This window comes from Scyliorhinus canicula, chromosome 10 (genome assembly GCF_902713615.1).
Source record: "Scyliorhinus canicula chromosome 10, sScyCan1.1, whole genome shotgun sequence".
NCBI classification, from domain to species: Eukaryota; Metazoa; Chordata; class Chondrichthyes; order Carcharhiniformes; family Scyliorhinidae; genus Scyliorhinus; species Scyliorhinus canicula.
In genome coordinates, this window is record NC_052155.1 from 123,948,709 (window position 1) to 123,964,326 (window position 15,618).

The 15,618-nt window shown below is 44.6% G+C and overlaps 1 protein-coding gene across 3 annotated transcripts in view; it reads right to left on the reverse strand.

The window, feature by feature from the left end:
• LOC119972645 (early endosome antigen 1-like) overlaps positions 1–15,618 on the reverse strand; it is a 99,622-nt gene that overhangs the window by 73,329 nt on the left and 10,675 nt on the right. For all 3 annotated transcript variants that reach the window (XM_038809680.1, XM_038809682.1, XM_038809679.1), the window contains exons 3-5: positions 12,648–12,743; positions 12,371–12,449; positions 7,953–8,067 (exon numbers count right to left, since the gene is read on the reverse strand). In XM_038809680.1, coding sequence (XP_038665608.1) covers positions 7,953–8,067; positions 12,371–12,449; positions 12,648–12,743 — 290 coding nt within the window. The remainder of the gene's footprint in view (positions 1–7,952; positions 8,068–12,370; positions 12,450–12,647; positions 12,744–15,618) is intronic.

Consider the following 15,618-nt stretch of genomic DNA (forward strand, 5'->3'; position numbering starts at 1 on the left):
GGAGGACCTGGCCCAAAAAAAGGGCTGAATTCAACAAGGCGAAATCAGCACTGCACAAAAGCAAGGTAAAATTTGGGATGTTATTCCCGACCAAACTCTGGATAACATTTGAGGGGAAAGAGCTGTATTTTAACACCCCAGCGGCGGCTGATGAGTTCGTTAGAGTGAACAAGCTGGGGGAGGAGCACACGCAACCGCAATGAAAGAGATGGGGATGAAAAAGGAAGGGAAAACCAGAACAAAGAGCGGAGGACAGACCGCAAACAAGGACAATGGACTCATGAACTGTGCACATGTGTGTTATGCCTTGCGCGGGACTATGCTGTCTTGTCACAGAGCTTCTCTCCTCCCTCAATGCAATGGGCGGCGGGGTGGAGCGAGGGAAATGAGGGTGAGGAAGCAAACAGGAGAGCGAGACAAGGGCCTGTAGGAGAAAGGTTAAACAGAGCCAGAACTGGGCGAATACTGGGAGGAGGGCCACCATACTAGCAAGGAGGGCCAGCACGGGAGGACAGGAAGGAAGGAGGGCCGCAGAGCCCCTCTCAGGGGAGGGGGAGCATCTGGCACGAGGAGGGGAGGGTGGGCGAGGGGAGAACACAGAGGGGGGGGGGACAAAGGGACTGGGGCTGGGGAGGGGGAAGAGGAGTCTGGGGAGAATGCAGAACAAAAGAGAAGCAAAGAGAAGGGTGAGATAGTGAAGCAATACAGACATAGGCCTCGGCGGGCATGGAGCAGGGCGAGGAACCAAGAGGATGCCTTAAACAACCACTCAAGAGGGCATTAGGGCGGAGGAAGACCCCTGAGCGCAGGTGCGCACCCGTGTGGCGTACACACAGCTGGTGGCCACATTGGGTGCCCCCTGGGCAAAGGGAAACCCCTGTGCGCTGGGGCCCGACCCCATTTGAGAGCGGTGACCCTGGCCATTTTGGACGGCCCCCTAGCAAAGGGAAACTCCGGAGTGCAGGGGCGCGTCCACCAGGTAAGTATGCATGATCCCACCAGGATTGTTACCTGGAATGTAAGGGGACTCAACGGCCCAGTGAAAAGATCCAGAGTGTTCGCCCACCAGACATAATCTACCTACAAGAGACGCACCTGAGGGAGAAGGACCGACTGCTGGTAAGGAAGGGCTGGGTGGGACAGACGTACCACTTATGCTACGGGACGAGGGATAGGAATATTAATTAGCAAAAGGATGAGGTTTATGGGAACCAAGACAGTTACGGACCCAGGGGGAAGGTACGTCATGGTCAGCGGTGTCCTGGAAAGAGCACCTGTCGTACTGGTAAATGTGTACGCTCCCAACTGGGACGACTCAGAATTCATAAAGAAGACCATGGCAGAAATCCCCGACCTTGACACACACCGATTAATTATGGGGTCGACTTTAACTGCGTGCTGGACCCACTGACCGACCGATCAAACCCCAGGACGGGGAAACGTCTGGCATGGCTAGGGAGCTAGGGGCCTTCATGGAACAGATGGGGTGGTTCCTGCACCCGGGAGAAAAGGAGTTCTCGTTATTTTCGCAGGTGCACAAGGTATACACCCGTATCGACTTCTTTGCAGTGGGGAAATCAATACTTCCAGGGATCACGGGAACAGACTATTCTGCGATCGTTATATCCGACCACGCTCCACATTATATGGATGTGAGGTTGGAGACAGGCCGGGCCCAGCGCCCCACATAGAGGCTGGACACGGACCTCCTGGCCGACAAGGCTTTCTGCCAAAAACTATCACAGGCCACAGGCGATTACATTAGTAACAACCAAAACGGGAGGCACTGAAGGCCGTGATCAGAGGAGAGATCATAGCCTACAAGGCAAGTAGAGATAGGGAAGAGAGGATGGCCAGGCAACAGCTAGTGGACTCCATTCTGGAAATCGATAGAAAATACTCCGTGGCCACAACCGTAGAGCTGCTGGCGGAGAGAAAAAAGCTGCAAATAGACTTTAACCTGCTATCCACTAGGAAAGCAGTTTACCAACTCCGCCAGACACGGGGGACCTTCTACGATTACAGAGACAAGGCTGGCTGGCTATTGGCTCACCAGCTGAGAAAGCAGGCAGCCACAAGGGAAATAGCGCAGGTTAAGGATAGCAAAGTCAGACTGGTAACAGAGGCAAAGGAGGTCAATCGGGCATTCGAGATCTTCTACCGGAGACTTTACACCTCCGAGCCTCCCAATGGGGATGCGGGAATGAAACAGTTCCTAGACAGACTGGAACTACCAGTGGTGGGGAAAGACAGATGGGAGGAGCTGGAAGCACCAATAGAGCTGGGAGGAATCATGGAGAGCATCAGCTCCATGCAGGCGGGGAAGGCACCGGGACCCTATGGTTTCCCGGCAGACTTCTACAAGATTCGCACCAGTCCTGGCCCCACACCTAAGGGACATGCTCACGGACTCACTGGCAGAGGGCACCCTGCCCCCAACGCTCGCGCAGGCCACAATCTCGCCAATACCCAAAAAAGATAAAGACCTGATGGAATATGGATCATACAGACCCAGAACATGGATGCAAAAATGCTTGCAAAAGTCCTGGCCAAAAGGCTGGAGGGCCGCGTACCAGAGGTGATCGCAGAGGACCAAACGGGCTGAATATGATAATGAACCCCCCCGGAGAGAAAACACCAGAGGTGATCGTCTCCCTGGACGCAGAAAAGGCCTTTGACAGAGTCGAATGGAGCTACCTCCTCGAGGTACTGGAATGGTTTGGGCTAGGAGCGTGATTCACCGCCTGGGTAAGGCTCCTGTACAACACTCCCAAAGCCAGTGTCCGAACTAACACCGCCAGCTCTGAATACTTCCAGCTACAGAGAGGAACAAGACAGGGCTGCCCCCTATCTCCACTCTTGTTTGCGCTAGCGATCGAACCCCTGGTGATAGCCCTGCGGGACGCAAAAAGCTGGAAGGGAATCCGGAGCGGAGACAGAGAGCACAGAGTCTCACTCTATGCAGATGACCTGCTCCTCTATGTCTCGAAGCCACAGGAGGGACTGAAGGCACTGCAAATACTGAAAGAGTTTGGAGCCTTCTTGGGCGACAAACTTAACCTGGGCAAAAGCGAGACATTCCCAGTGAACCCAAAAGGGAGAGAGGACAGAGCTGAAGGGGCTCCCATTCAAAATGGCCCAGAACAGATTCCGTTACCTGGGGATCCAAATAGCCAAAGACTGGACACACATCCACAAGTGGAACCTGACCAGCCTGGTGGAGGAAGAAAGAAAAGGCCTTCAACAGTAGGGCTCACTCCCACTCTCCCTGACGGGAAGAGTGCAGACGATCAAGATGAACGTACTGTCAAGGTTCCTCTTCCTGTTTAGATCCATCCCGATCTTCATCCCCAAGGCCTTTTTCCAAAACTTAGACAGGCTAATCATGGTGTTTGTGTGGAGGGGGTAAGAACCCAAGAATTCCCAAACTGACACTGCAAATAGGGAAAGTCCAGGGCCTGGCTCTACCGAACCTACAATACTACCACTGGGCAGCAACAGCAGAAAAAGTGAGGGGATGGGTACAAGAACTCGACACAGATTGGGTACAAATAGAGGAGGCATCCTTTAAAGGAACAACCCTCCGGGCCCTGGCCACAGCAGCACTCCCCCTCCTCAACAAGGTATACAACGAGCCCAGTAGTAGCGGCCACGCTGAGAATGTGGACCCAGCTGAGACAGCACTTCGGGATAACAAAAATGTCCCTTATGGCCCCCATCTGCAGCAATCACAGATTCCCCCCAGCCATGCTGGATACCACCTTCAAAATATGGAGGCGGGACGGGGGCACACTGACGGTCAGGGACTTCTACGTAGGGCGCAGACTGGCGACACTGGATGAACTGACGAGGAAGTGGAAACTAGCAAGAGGTCAGAAATTGAGACAACTCCAAATAAAGTACTTCCTCCGCAAAGACACGGTAGGGTACCTCGGGGCCCCAGAAAGCACACTACTAGAGGACCTGATAGGTGCAAGCAGCGAGAAGGGGGAGCTATGTGGGAAAATATATGGACAGCTACGGGACAGAGTACGAATACCACTGGACGGGACCAGACAAGAATGGGAGGACGAACTGGGGACAGAGGTAGGATTGGGACTCTGGAGCGAAGCACTGAGCATGGTGAGCTCCACCTCCGCCTGCGCAAGGCTAAACCTAATGAAGCTCAAAGTGCTGCACAGAGTGCACCTGACCAGAGGCCGAATGAGCAGTTTCTTCCCGGAGGTGGAGGACAAATGTGAACGGTGCCAGAAGGGCCCGGCCAACCACACCCACATGTTTTGGGCTGGCCCCAAGCTTGCTGGGTTCTGGAACCTTTCTCCGAGGCAATGTCCAAGGCTGTAAGGGTGAAGCCATGCCCAAGAGTGGCACTCTTCGGGGTATCGGAGCAGCCAGAGTTACATGTGGGGAAAGGGGCCAACGCCCTTGCTTTCGCTTCCCAAATCGCACGCCGGAGAATCCTGCTCGGCTGGTGATCAGCAGCATCACCCAAAGCTGCAGACTGGCTCGCTGACCTCTCGGAATTTCTCCACCTGGAGAAGATTAAGTGCGCTATCCGAGGGTCAGAGGAAGGCTTCCTGGATACTTGGGGACAGTTCACCGGCCTGTTCCAAAATCTGTTCGAGGCCAGCAACGAAGAGTAAGCCAGGAAATAAAAAAGATGAAGAATTAGCACGGGCAAAAAAAGTGTAATGTATAAGTAACAACTGTTTCTAAATATGAGAAAAGCCAATAAAAAGATTTTCAAAAAAGGTTTCTGAAATGAACCCAACTGCCCTTACCACAATGAATATGAATATTTGTTAGCCACCTGAGATAAAATAATGAATTGTGTAATGTCAGTTTGACCCACCAATGACTTACTGATGCCTCAATCTTTCTTTCATCTCAGTGTTGTAGCATATGATTTTCTAAACATATGTAAATTCACTGGCCAAAATTTCACACAGTTGCAGAAGCTCTCCATATTTGTGAAAATGGCAGCAGAAGCCCGGATCTGGAAAGCCTGTCACCAAACCCAATCTCTGCCATTTTAGCAGAAATGGAATGGGGTGGGTTTTAATGCGCAGATCCAAGGTTCATACAGGCAGCTGGAGATTTTAAAGTGTAGCTGCCTCAGTTAATCCGATCTAGGCTAGTGGGATGTCAAAAACACGACTTGTGCACTTTAGTCCTGGTAGGAGAGGGTCTAAGGATGCCAGAGTTCTTTTTTGGTACCTTTTTGGACATGGTCCCAGAATACCTTTGAGAGGTCACATGCCCTGTGAGTTAGGTATGATGCCCTTCAGAAGAGGCAAGATGCCCTTGTGGTTGTTAAAACTAGACATTATTGTGTGTAGAAAGTACATAAACTCATTGGAATTGTCAATCTCATTGGAACCATCATGAGAACTGTCAAGCTGCCAAGTCATTTAAGCATCTAGCACTTTAAATATTTTCTTGCTATTTCAATTCTCTTGAAATAGGCCTGAGGGTTAGAATTGTGTTGCATGCCCATTTTCACAACCTATCATTATCACATGCCGGTCAATTCACAGTTTGGCAGTTCAGTTTCAAATGCTTAAAACATCTGAAGTGGGACTATGAATACAAATTCTTGTTTTCACATGGGGTTAAAGGAAGTTAAATATACTGAGTAGGCTTTTTATCAATGGGAGTGTTTTCTTAAATAGCAAATTCATCAAGAGACCAAACTTTATTTAATCTCAGCATAGGTTCGGAGGTCTGCTCATGGTGGACATTGGATGAATTGGTATGAAAGGTGTAAGGGAAAAGGGTAGTGTCTGGGGGGCATGTATTTGCATAAACTGGAAAGAGGAAATGAAGGGCTATGGGGAGAAAGGTGGAGGTGTGCAAAGGTTGGCATGGAGGATATGTGGGGCCATGGGGATGGGTGGAGTGGCAAGAGGTGGCATGGGTTGACATCGATGGGGTATGGGGAGTCTGGAGTGGTATGGGGTTGTGAGAGTTGTGACTGGATGGCTGTTGTCTGTTTCCTTAACTTTATGATATCTTTGACAAAGTGCTTAAGAACCCAGGCGACCTCCAATCTAGCCCACTACGACTCACAATTTTCACCCCCTCCCCCCGGACCAAAAATCAGAAGTTCCTGGGAACCTTTTCCAATTTGGGTTTGTAGAGCCGGGAATTGTCCCAACTCGGCACTCGCAGCCCAGGAGCAAAAACTCAAACCACTACTTTTTTAAAAAGCACAACACTTTAACATTACTCAATTGCAAATCCTTTGTAAAGAGAAAAAGATTGAAAATCCCAAAAGGTGACCCATGAAACCTATTGCACATGCCTCTTCCTTTATGAATGTAAATAAGTTTTATCACCTTTCAAGAAGGGGTTACTTTCCCCAGTTGCCTAGGTACAGAGAAGGCCTCTAATTTGGCCAAGATAGGCCTTGAACTACATCAAGAAGCAATCATGGTAACGCGTCTGCTACCCAGCTGCCTGAGGATTGTTACAATTGTGACTGACAATTAAGTTGCCTACTTATTAAAGACTTTGCATGGAATTTTGATGGCTAGCGTTTCAATTAACAATCTCTTCTAATAGCGACCAGCTGAACACAAGTACACAAGCTGTTTCTGAGAATTTTGCGTGTTCTTTCACTGTTCACTTACTGCTATTCGTTGAACAGAACTTTTAACACATCAGATTTTCTGGGATTTTCTAGTTACAAATTCACCAACATTTTTTCCCAGAAATTCTCTGAGGACTTAATTTAAAGAGAGTGAGTGCTGAACTACTTTACTTTACTGCTTGGTCATGGGTATTTCTGAGAGTCTAACTTGGTCTAAAGAAGAGAAGGGGAGATGACGCCAGGCAGAACAGCACCAGCTGCTGCAGGAAAGAGACAGGAGGGTTTGGTGTACTGCGCTGGTAGAGCACATTCCTTTTCTTCGGGACCTCCTCTACCAGGGCCTCCAGAGCCTCCGGATCCTGTGTGCCCCCTTCCTCAATTCCGGAGACACCCTGAAACAGCAATTGTGCACCAGCCAGTGCATTCCACACTTTGTGGAAATGGGAATGCAAGCAGCATGTAACCATTCCACGAAAATTGCTCCTAATCATGCTCGAGTGCAAATCATGTTTTAGTGCCTGCAGGCATGTTTAAATATGGATATTCATCAATTAGATCCAAAATTGCAGGCCAAATACCAGGCTTTCAAACAGCCAAGTCGTATTAGTGCAGCACCCACTTGGGGTCTGTTTTTACCCTTTCAGCAGAATAAATTCCTGAACCTTTTGAACACGTTGCTTTAGCACATATTAATCCTAAAAAAAGAGGTCACAAACACCTTTAAAACATTTAAATGGGGTACAGGAACAAAGCAGGGGTACAAATATACAGATCATCAAAAGTAGCAATGCAGGTTAATAAGGCCATTAAAAAACTAATGAGGCATTGGGGTTTATTTTTAGAGGGACAGAATTATAAGGCAGGAAAGTTATGTTAAATTTGTATCGAATCTTGGTTGGACAACACTTGGAGCACTGTGAACAATTCTGGCTTCTTTCTTGTATAAAGAAAAAAAATGTCCAAAACAAATACTAGAATGATTCCAGAACTTAGAGGTGACACCTATCAGGCAAGATATCTGGTACCTTGTCTTTACACAAGGTGATCAATATATGGAAGTGAACTCTGGAAGGAACAGTGGAGGTGAAAATCCTGAAATAATTCCAGAAAAATTAGTGAGACTATCGTGTAATGCACATTCCTTAAAGTTATACACAAGACTAATTAGTGAACTAAATAAATAGTTTATTTATTAGGTAAATAAACTAAGATGGGCTAAATGGTCCCTCTCATCGGTATTTATACTGTGATCTGATTAGTCTTAACTGCATCATACTTACCACACTGTATCGGCAGGTATAATGCACTTTATACCACAGATTCAAGATATTTAAAAATTGTATGATTGAATAGCTGTCACCTTGCGCCGAATGAAGATTTCTACAGAAAAGTTCCTTCTCGGACAGTGACATTGCAATTCTGGCATCTCTCTTTTTAATTTCGAGCTGGATAAATTCGATTTCAGCTTGCAGCTCCTACAAAGGTCACACACAATTCACAAGGATTTTGAGAACTCCAGTACATTTTCAGGATGAAAAAGAAATCAAAAATTTTAAAAAGTGCATACTTTTAAAATCAAGCCTTAGAATACTGCAGCTGCTTTTTTATCTCACCACTTACACAGTTAGCTTCTTGTAGGAATTTGTTTTGCCAAGAACATATGAGGAAATATGTGCATTTTGGAAATTGAAAAGGAGCTCCTTCAGGAATCAAAAAGGTCAAAAGGAGAATATTATTTTGGGTCACCTCAGCTCAGTTTGCAGTATGCAAATACCCTCCGCATAACATAGTCAGAATTAATTTAGCAATTGTAAATTGAAGCACAATAAAGACAGGTCATCTGGAAGGGTAAAAGACGACACTGAGTTCAGCTTACTGAATTTTGTTTTAGGCGTATGGTTTACTAAGCATACTGAGAGCATGGCGCAAATACATTAAATATTTTCTCAGATCTCACAGCCATAGATTTCCAATTGTTTTGAGACCTACAACAGTTCCCTAAATAGCTTTAAAATATTTTTTATTAATATTTGGAAAATCCCTTGACTTTAAAATCTCAAATGGACAGTGGAAAGTACTGATATGGATTTACAATGTCCATTTTTGACTGTAATTTTGAAGGTTAATTTAAACTGTTCAATTCTTTTTATAGAATACTAGATTGGGCGAAGCTGGGGATTAGGAAAGGGGGCAGTTTAACAGCAATAAGCAGCAAGGGATCCAGATTAACATAGAAGTGGGGGAATAGTGGTAGAAAGAATTTAATATAAAAAGTGCAAAGTATGAGAAAGAAAAAATAGGCATCAAACATATTCTGGGGGAAGGAAGGAGCAATTGAAAAAAAAGAACGAGTGTTGGGAACAATCAAAACCTGAGTGAAAATGCCTATTATTGGTAAACTTTTTTGATAAAGGGACCTAATGTCCCCAGAACCGACTCAAAGGTCAAGTTGGTCAAGGAACATTTTAACACCAGGTGCTTGATCATCCTCCAGCGATTGTGATGATAAGTAACTATCATTTGCATGTAATATGAATAGCTCATCATCACTGTAAATTCTATGATCTGCATGTGTATTATAAGTGATATGTTTTACTGTTGTAGTACTGCCATCCGACCAGCAGGTGGGGCGAGTACGGAGTCCCAGGACCTGGGATGCACCATGTGTTGCTTCAGAAGGCGTTTGTCAGTAGTCGATAGCAGTCGCGGTTTAAAGGAGCTCTGTTGTATGTTAGTGTAAGTTAGTAATAGACATTTGTTTCCAACTGTATTCATATTAGACATTTTACCTATTAGTTAATGTGGTGTTAGTAATAAATAGCTTTGTTAGGGCAGTACGGTGGCACAGTGGTTAGCACTGCTGTCTCACAGCGGCAAGGTCCCAGGTTCGATCCCGGCTCTAGGTCACTGTCCATGTGGAGTTTGCACATTCTCCCCGTGTTTGCGTGGGGTTCACCCCCACAACCCAAAGATGTGCAGGGTAGGTGGATTGGCCACGCTAAATTGCCCCTTAATTGGAAAAAATGAATTGGACACTCTTTAATTTTTTTAAAATAAATAACTTTATTTATAGAACAAAGTCTAATGTTCTTTGTTCACATCAGCCCAATTAAAGAACATTACGGCGGTATCAATTCAATTCTGCTGTCAGGGACCCTGAAGAGTCCATCTCAGCTTTCATAGCTTCATCATCTTGCTCAGCACTGCGTGTTTGGGGTCGCACTTAGCAACATGCTGCACAAACTTTTAGTTTGTGGAATCCATAATCTCAACATCCAAAAGAAACTCTTGGCTGAAACAACCAATTTGCTGGAAAAAGCAATCAAGAGAGCTCATAAAGTGTGCCGAAAAGCACGGCACTGAGCTCCAAATCATGGCTGATGGGGAAGTCAATCAAGTATGGGGTAGCATGGCCGCGAGGTGTGCAGCAAGATCTACAGAGAACCAGGCACAGTCCTTGGGGTTTGATCAGAGGCAGAGGACCAGAAAACAAACAGGACGTCAACCGAAGAAAGAGGTGGATTGCTATCACTGTGTGTGGGTGGGGGGGAACCATTCCCAGAGACTTGCCATTGTTGAGAGTTTATATGTTTCTTTTGTAATCGTAGAGGCCATAGTCAGGCACATGGAAAAAAAAAACAATAGCTGCAGCAGTCCACAATACCACTCAACAAGTGGAGAGGTGCTCTGAGGAGGAGCATGCAATGTACCGTTTGGTCGTAGTCCAGGTAAGTAAAACAGTCCCCATTGAAATCATCCCAAGTGTGAATGGTAAACACTTGTATGAAAGTCTTCACCGGAGCCTCAGTGACAGTTGTGGGAGAGCAGACCTTCAAGTATATTTGTGATAGTTCTCAAGCTTCAAGTATATTCATGATGGAGCTCAAGCTTTAAATTTGAGCAGCACTACAGCCAGGCTTTCCACTTAAACTGGGGAAACCTTGAAAATCTTTGGTGCCACAAACACACCTGTGGCTTACAAAAAGCAAGAAGCCCATCTGTCTCTGGTTTTCATGGCAAGGCACAGATTCAGCCTAATGGGAAGGGACTGGTTATAGCAAATCAAACAATTGGCTGGGAAAAAAAATAATTTCCAGCAGTGCCCTTCAAGATGTTCTGTAAAGTTACAAGGGCACTTTCCACAGCGAGCTAGGCCGGATCAAAAGCGTGAACGCCAAAATTTATGTCAATCCAAATTTGACACCCATGTATTTTAGTACCAGGCCAGTTTCCTATGCCCTGCATCAGAAGATGAGCTCAAGCGATTAGACTGGTTCAGTTTCTGAGTGGGCAGCTCCCATAGTCCCCATCCCCATCCTCAAGCCGGATCGATCCTTCAGAATCTATGGGGACTACAAATTAACCATCAAACAGGCTGCCCAGATGGATAGGTACCCGATCCCCAAGGTTGAAGACCTCTATGCCCAAGCTGGCGGGAGGCCTTACCTACTCTAAATTAGATCTCAGTCGCAATTGGAATTGGAAGAAGAGTCCTAGAAGTTTACCACGATAAATACACACATGGGCCTATTTCAGTACACGAGGTTGCCATTTGGCATAGCGTCAACCTTCGCTCTTTTGAGGTATTTTGAAGTACAGAGGATCAGAGGCATCTAGGTGTGCATGTTCATAGAACTCTGAAGAGAGCAAGTAGATATGGTGGTAAAGGCAGCATGTGGGATGCATGCCTTTATTAGCCAAGAGATAAAATATAAGAGCGGGAGGTTATGATGGAGATGTATAAAACGCTGGTTAGGCCATAGCTGGAGAACTATGGTCGCCATACTGTAGGAAGTGATTGCACTAGACAGGGTGCAGAGGAGATTCACCAGGATGGTGCCTGGGCTGGAGCGTTTCAGCTACTAAGAGAGACTGGATAGGTTGGGGTCATTTTCCATGAAGCAGAGAAGACTGAGGGGCACCTGATTGAGGTGATAAAATTATGAACGACATAGGACGTGGATAGGAAGGTACTTTTGCTCTTAGCAGAGGGGTCAATAATCAAGGGGCATAGATTTAAGGTAAGGGGCAGGAGGTTTAGAGGGGATGTGAGGAAAAATGTTTTCTACCCAGAGGGTGGTTAGAATCTGGAACTCACTGCCTGAAAGTGTAGTAGAAGCAGGAACTCTCACAACATTTAAGATGAGCATTTGAAATGCCATAGCATATAAGGTTACGGACGAGGTGCTGGAAAATGGGATTAGAGTGGATAGGTGCTTGTTGGCTGGCACGGACATGATGAGCTGAAAGGCCTCTTTCTATGCTGTAAAAACTCTATGACTCTAATAATTCAGTGGGAAAATCCACTGCTTAGAGACAAGTCCCTTGTTCACTGTCTTGTCTGTGCTATTTGAACCAGAATGTCAGTGAGGGTACTACAATTGATTTTTGCAATCTTGGGATGGAGTAAAACAAAATCTAGGTTCTCAATTCCAATTATTATTCACTAATCCCGGCATGTTCCTTTGCACAACTTTCAGATTGGAATTGGCTGAGATGCTTCCCCTAATTAAACAGCTACCTGTGAGACACAAACAATCCTAGAAAGCTGCTGGCACTAGTAGAACCAGACTGCAATGAGTCATTGCCTTCAGGACAAACAGGAAGAAAATAGAAAATGAAAGCTTTTTGTCAATGGGGAAACAGTATATATGTGATGTGAAAGTTAAAAAAAAACACCAGATGGTACAATTGACACTAAATGCATTAAACTATTTTTCATATTTTGAACATAGTTGAAATCAAAATTTGTGAAATAATAAGTACAATTGTAACTACCTTCATTTCTCTCACCATCTGCTCAGCCTCATATGTAATTTTTGGTGGAATGCTTGCAGCTTTCTTAGCCTGCTCCCGTGTTAATATTTATAGTCAAGGAACATACCCGTTGCAAATAGTATTGAGACAAGAGTTTACTATCTGCAATTGTATCGTCACAAGTGTATCAAAAGAGAATAATTTATATGCAGTCTTTGTTGTCAGTAATAAAGCAATAGATCTGTGCAATTTACTCTACTGAACTTTTACATAATAAAATATGTTTTTTAAAGGATATAGGAAACTGGTTTCTAGTTCCAATAGACAAACTTGCTGCTGAAGGTTCTTTATATACTCAGTTTCAATTGAAGATAATGGTTCTGATGCCCATGTTCTATAAGAGAAGCGTAGTTGTGAATGAGGGAACCAAGAATGGCGTATTACTTACCATACCACACAAAGAGCAAGTCAAAATATGCAGCCAGATCTACTGTACTCCTACCTGTTTTCGGACAAAGTTCCAGCACCAATAAACTGGGCTCACCTCCTGAGATACCTTTTCCTTTTTTTTTTGCAGGAACCCCATTATTTTGATCAAGTGTCTTTGTTGGAACCAGTGGCTGAAATAACAGGTCCAAGCTAAAGCTTTGCAGAGAGGCAGAAGCCTTCAAATAAAAACTACAATATAAACCCCAAAACAATTTACTAATGAACTAAATACTGTGAGATATATAACTTGGACATTAGAAATTCCATTTATTGAAAGAAAAAAATGACAAACAAAAGCGTTCTTAATGATTCAGCTGCATCATTATATATTGTGGCAGCAAAATATTTGGAGTTCATAGCCTTTATAAAATGTTTACAAATAGAATCTCTTTATCAATGCTTATATTCTGTAAATTACTACAATTCTCTATTGCATGTTGCTACTCAGTTATTTTGTATTCCACAGCTTATAATCTAAGTGACAGTACAATAAGGTGTTTGACAAAAAGCACCCAGGATATATCCAGTTAGCTAGATATAGTGGTAAGAGATTTTGTTGTCTCCTAGGCTCATTATATGATCAAATATTGGGTGTTTATTGGACATTCCAGTTTGTAGCGTAAAGACTGATGTGAACACAGGTTTTTTGATCTCCCAATGAAATGCAAGGTGGATCATAGCGGCTCAGTGGTTAGCACTGCTGTCTCACAGCACCAGGGACCAAGGTACCATTGTTTGCATATTCTCATGTCTGCGTAGCTTCCTCCTGCAGTCCAAAAATGGGCTGGTTATGTGCATTGACCATGCTAAATTGCCCCTTAGTGACATATGATGGTTAGGTTAGGTGGGGTTAGGGGGATGGGAAGGGGGAGTTGGCCTAAGTAGAGTGCTCTTTCGAAGGGTTGGTGCATACTTGATGGGCTGAATGGACTCCTTCTGCACTCTATGGATGAAACGCAGAATTTAAGTTATTTTTCTCTGCTGGAAAATCAATTTTCCTGTGCCTACCTGACCCCATGCCATTTACATGTGGCCTTTTTATGGGTCAGGAAGGCCTTGGGTGCTAAATAATAAGCACCTCTTCAGGAGGTTTGGATCCCCATTGTAAGGACCAAAGAAAATTTCCCACCACATAATCTTTTCACCTGCTGGTGAGTATTTTGGAAACCTCAAATAAATGCACACCTGTGGAGAGTTTGTGATCACTGGTGGAAGCTTGGTGAAGAGCCTGGAAGATTCTGATGGTAAGTGCAATTTTTTTTTCATCTTCAGATGTCACTATTAGATGATGTATTATAATGTAGATTTGTTTTTAATTCAGTAATTCTCATAGGATTCTGTCCTGCAAAAGTAGGTTGACAATTACATTGATCAGTTGAGATGCATTACAGTATTTTGTCCATTTGAGAAAGTGGCAGCGGGCATTCACAAAAACTGTTGGTAAACTTCCCCTGTCATCTTTGGCACTGGGATTTAAAGTGACAGGCAGCTCTGACTGTGTGGGAACAAAATCTCCAATTTCAAACGGTAATGGAAAATTTGGTGGAGCTGTTCACTCCACTGATTGATAAGCAATCTGATTTGAAATGGAGAAGATACGTTTTCTTTCATTTTTGGACTCTGGAGGTTACAATAATGTTTTGACAGCTTTGGCCATTATGAATGCTGAGCTGAGTTTCAAGATTACAGGAGTACTCAGTTCTGTTGACACAGCTGTTCAGGGAAATGACTGACAATTTTATGAAGCTGTAATGACATACTTAGCGTTTGACTAGATTTCAGAGTACATAGTTCATTAATGCAACTTAATAGCCATGTAAAGGATTAAGTTTGTTCCAATGGGTAAGTATATTCCTGCAATATCAATGACAGACCTTTGAATTAGAGTTTTATTACATACTCACAGGTTTAATTTTTAACAGCTGTACTTAAAATAATTACAATTACTATTGCAAGGCTCCCAAAAACTGCACATAGTGGAAATTGTGTGAATGGCATTTGAGGATATAAAGACAGGAGTGCATGGAGGTGGCATGGTGGATGGGAGGGGTCAAGAAGATGGTATGGCAGATCTGAGGGCACATGGACATTGTGCATGGGCAACCTGAAGGGGCATTGATGTGGTAAAGAATTTGGTGGGTTGGAGAGTGAGATTTACGAAGCCTTTAAACAATGTTGTGAGCTGGCTTGCTGTGTATAACCTGCCAACCTCTGCATGCAGACTCCTCCCGCACTACATTGTGGCTCGTAAACTGCACTATAAACTTAGATCTTATGTCAAAACAAAAGTCCCATATCATGGATATGTTGGGTGTGTGTTCAGAAGCTGCAAAAGTGACACATAGCGTTTTCCCGAACCTACATCGAAACCAAGGCCAAGGTCTTCAATTCTTCAACACATCAATACCACATACACACTTTCCATCCGTCTCTTTTAACATGTTTATTTTCATTGCTTTCCAATTCCATCATGTTGTTAACCAAAACTCACTTCAATAGCCACATTTCCATCCTCAGCAACTGTCTCCATCTCTGACTCACCCCACATAGATTCCAACTGAACTTCCACCCTTCATGTTTTGAATCCACCCAGGTTTAAAGGTATCTCCAGGGTATACAATGCTCTTCAGACTGCTGTTCTCACCACATTCTGAGATCTACACTCAGTGCCATACACCGCCATATGAGCATACTCAACCTTTCTCTCTCCAGCACCACCTCTCAAAGCTGTCCTCCTCCTCAGTTCCATTTTATTCTTCATTTCATCGGACACCTGAACA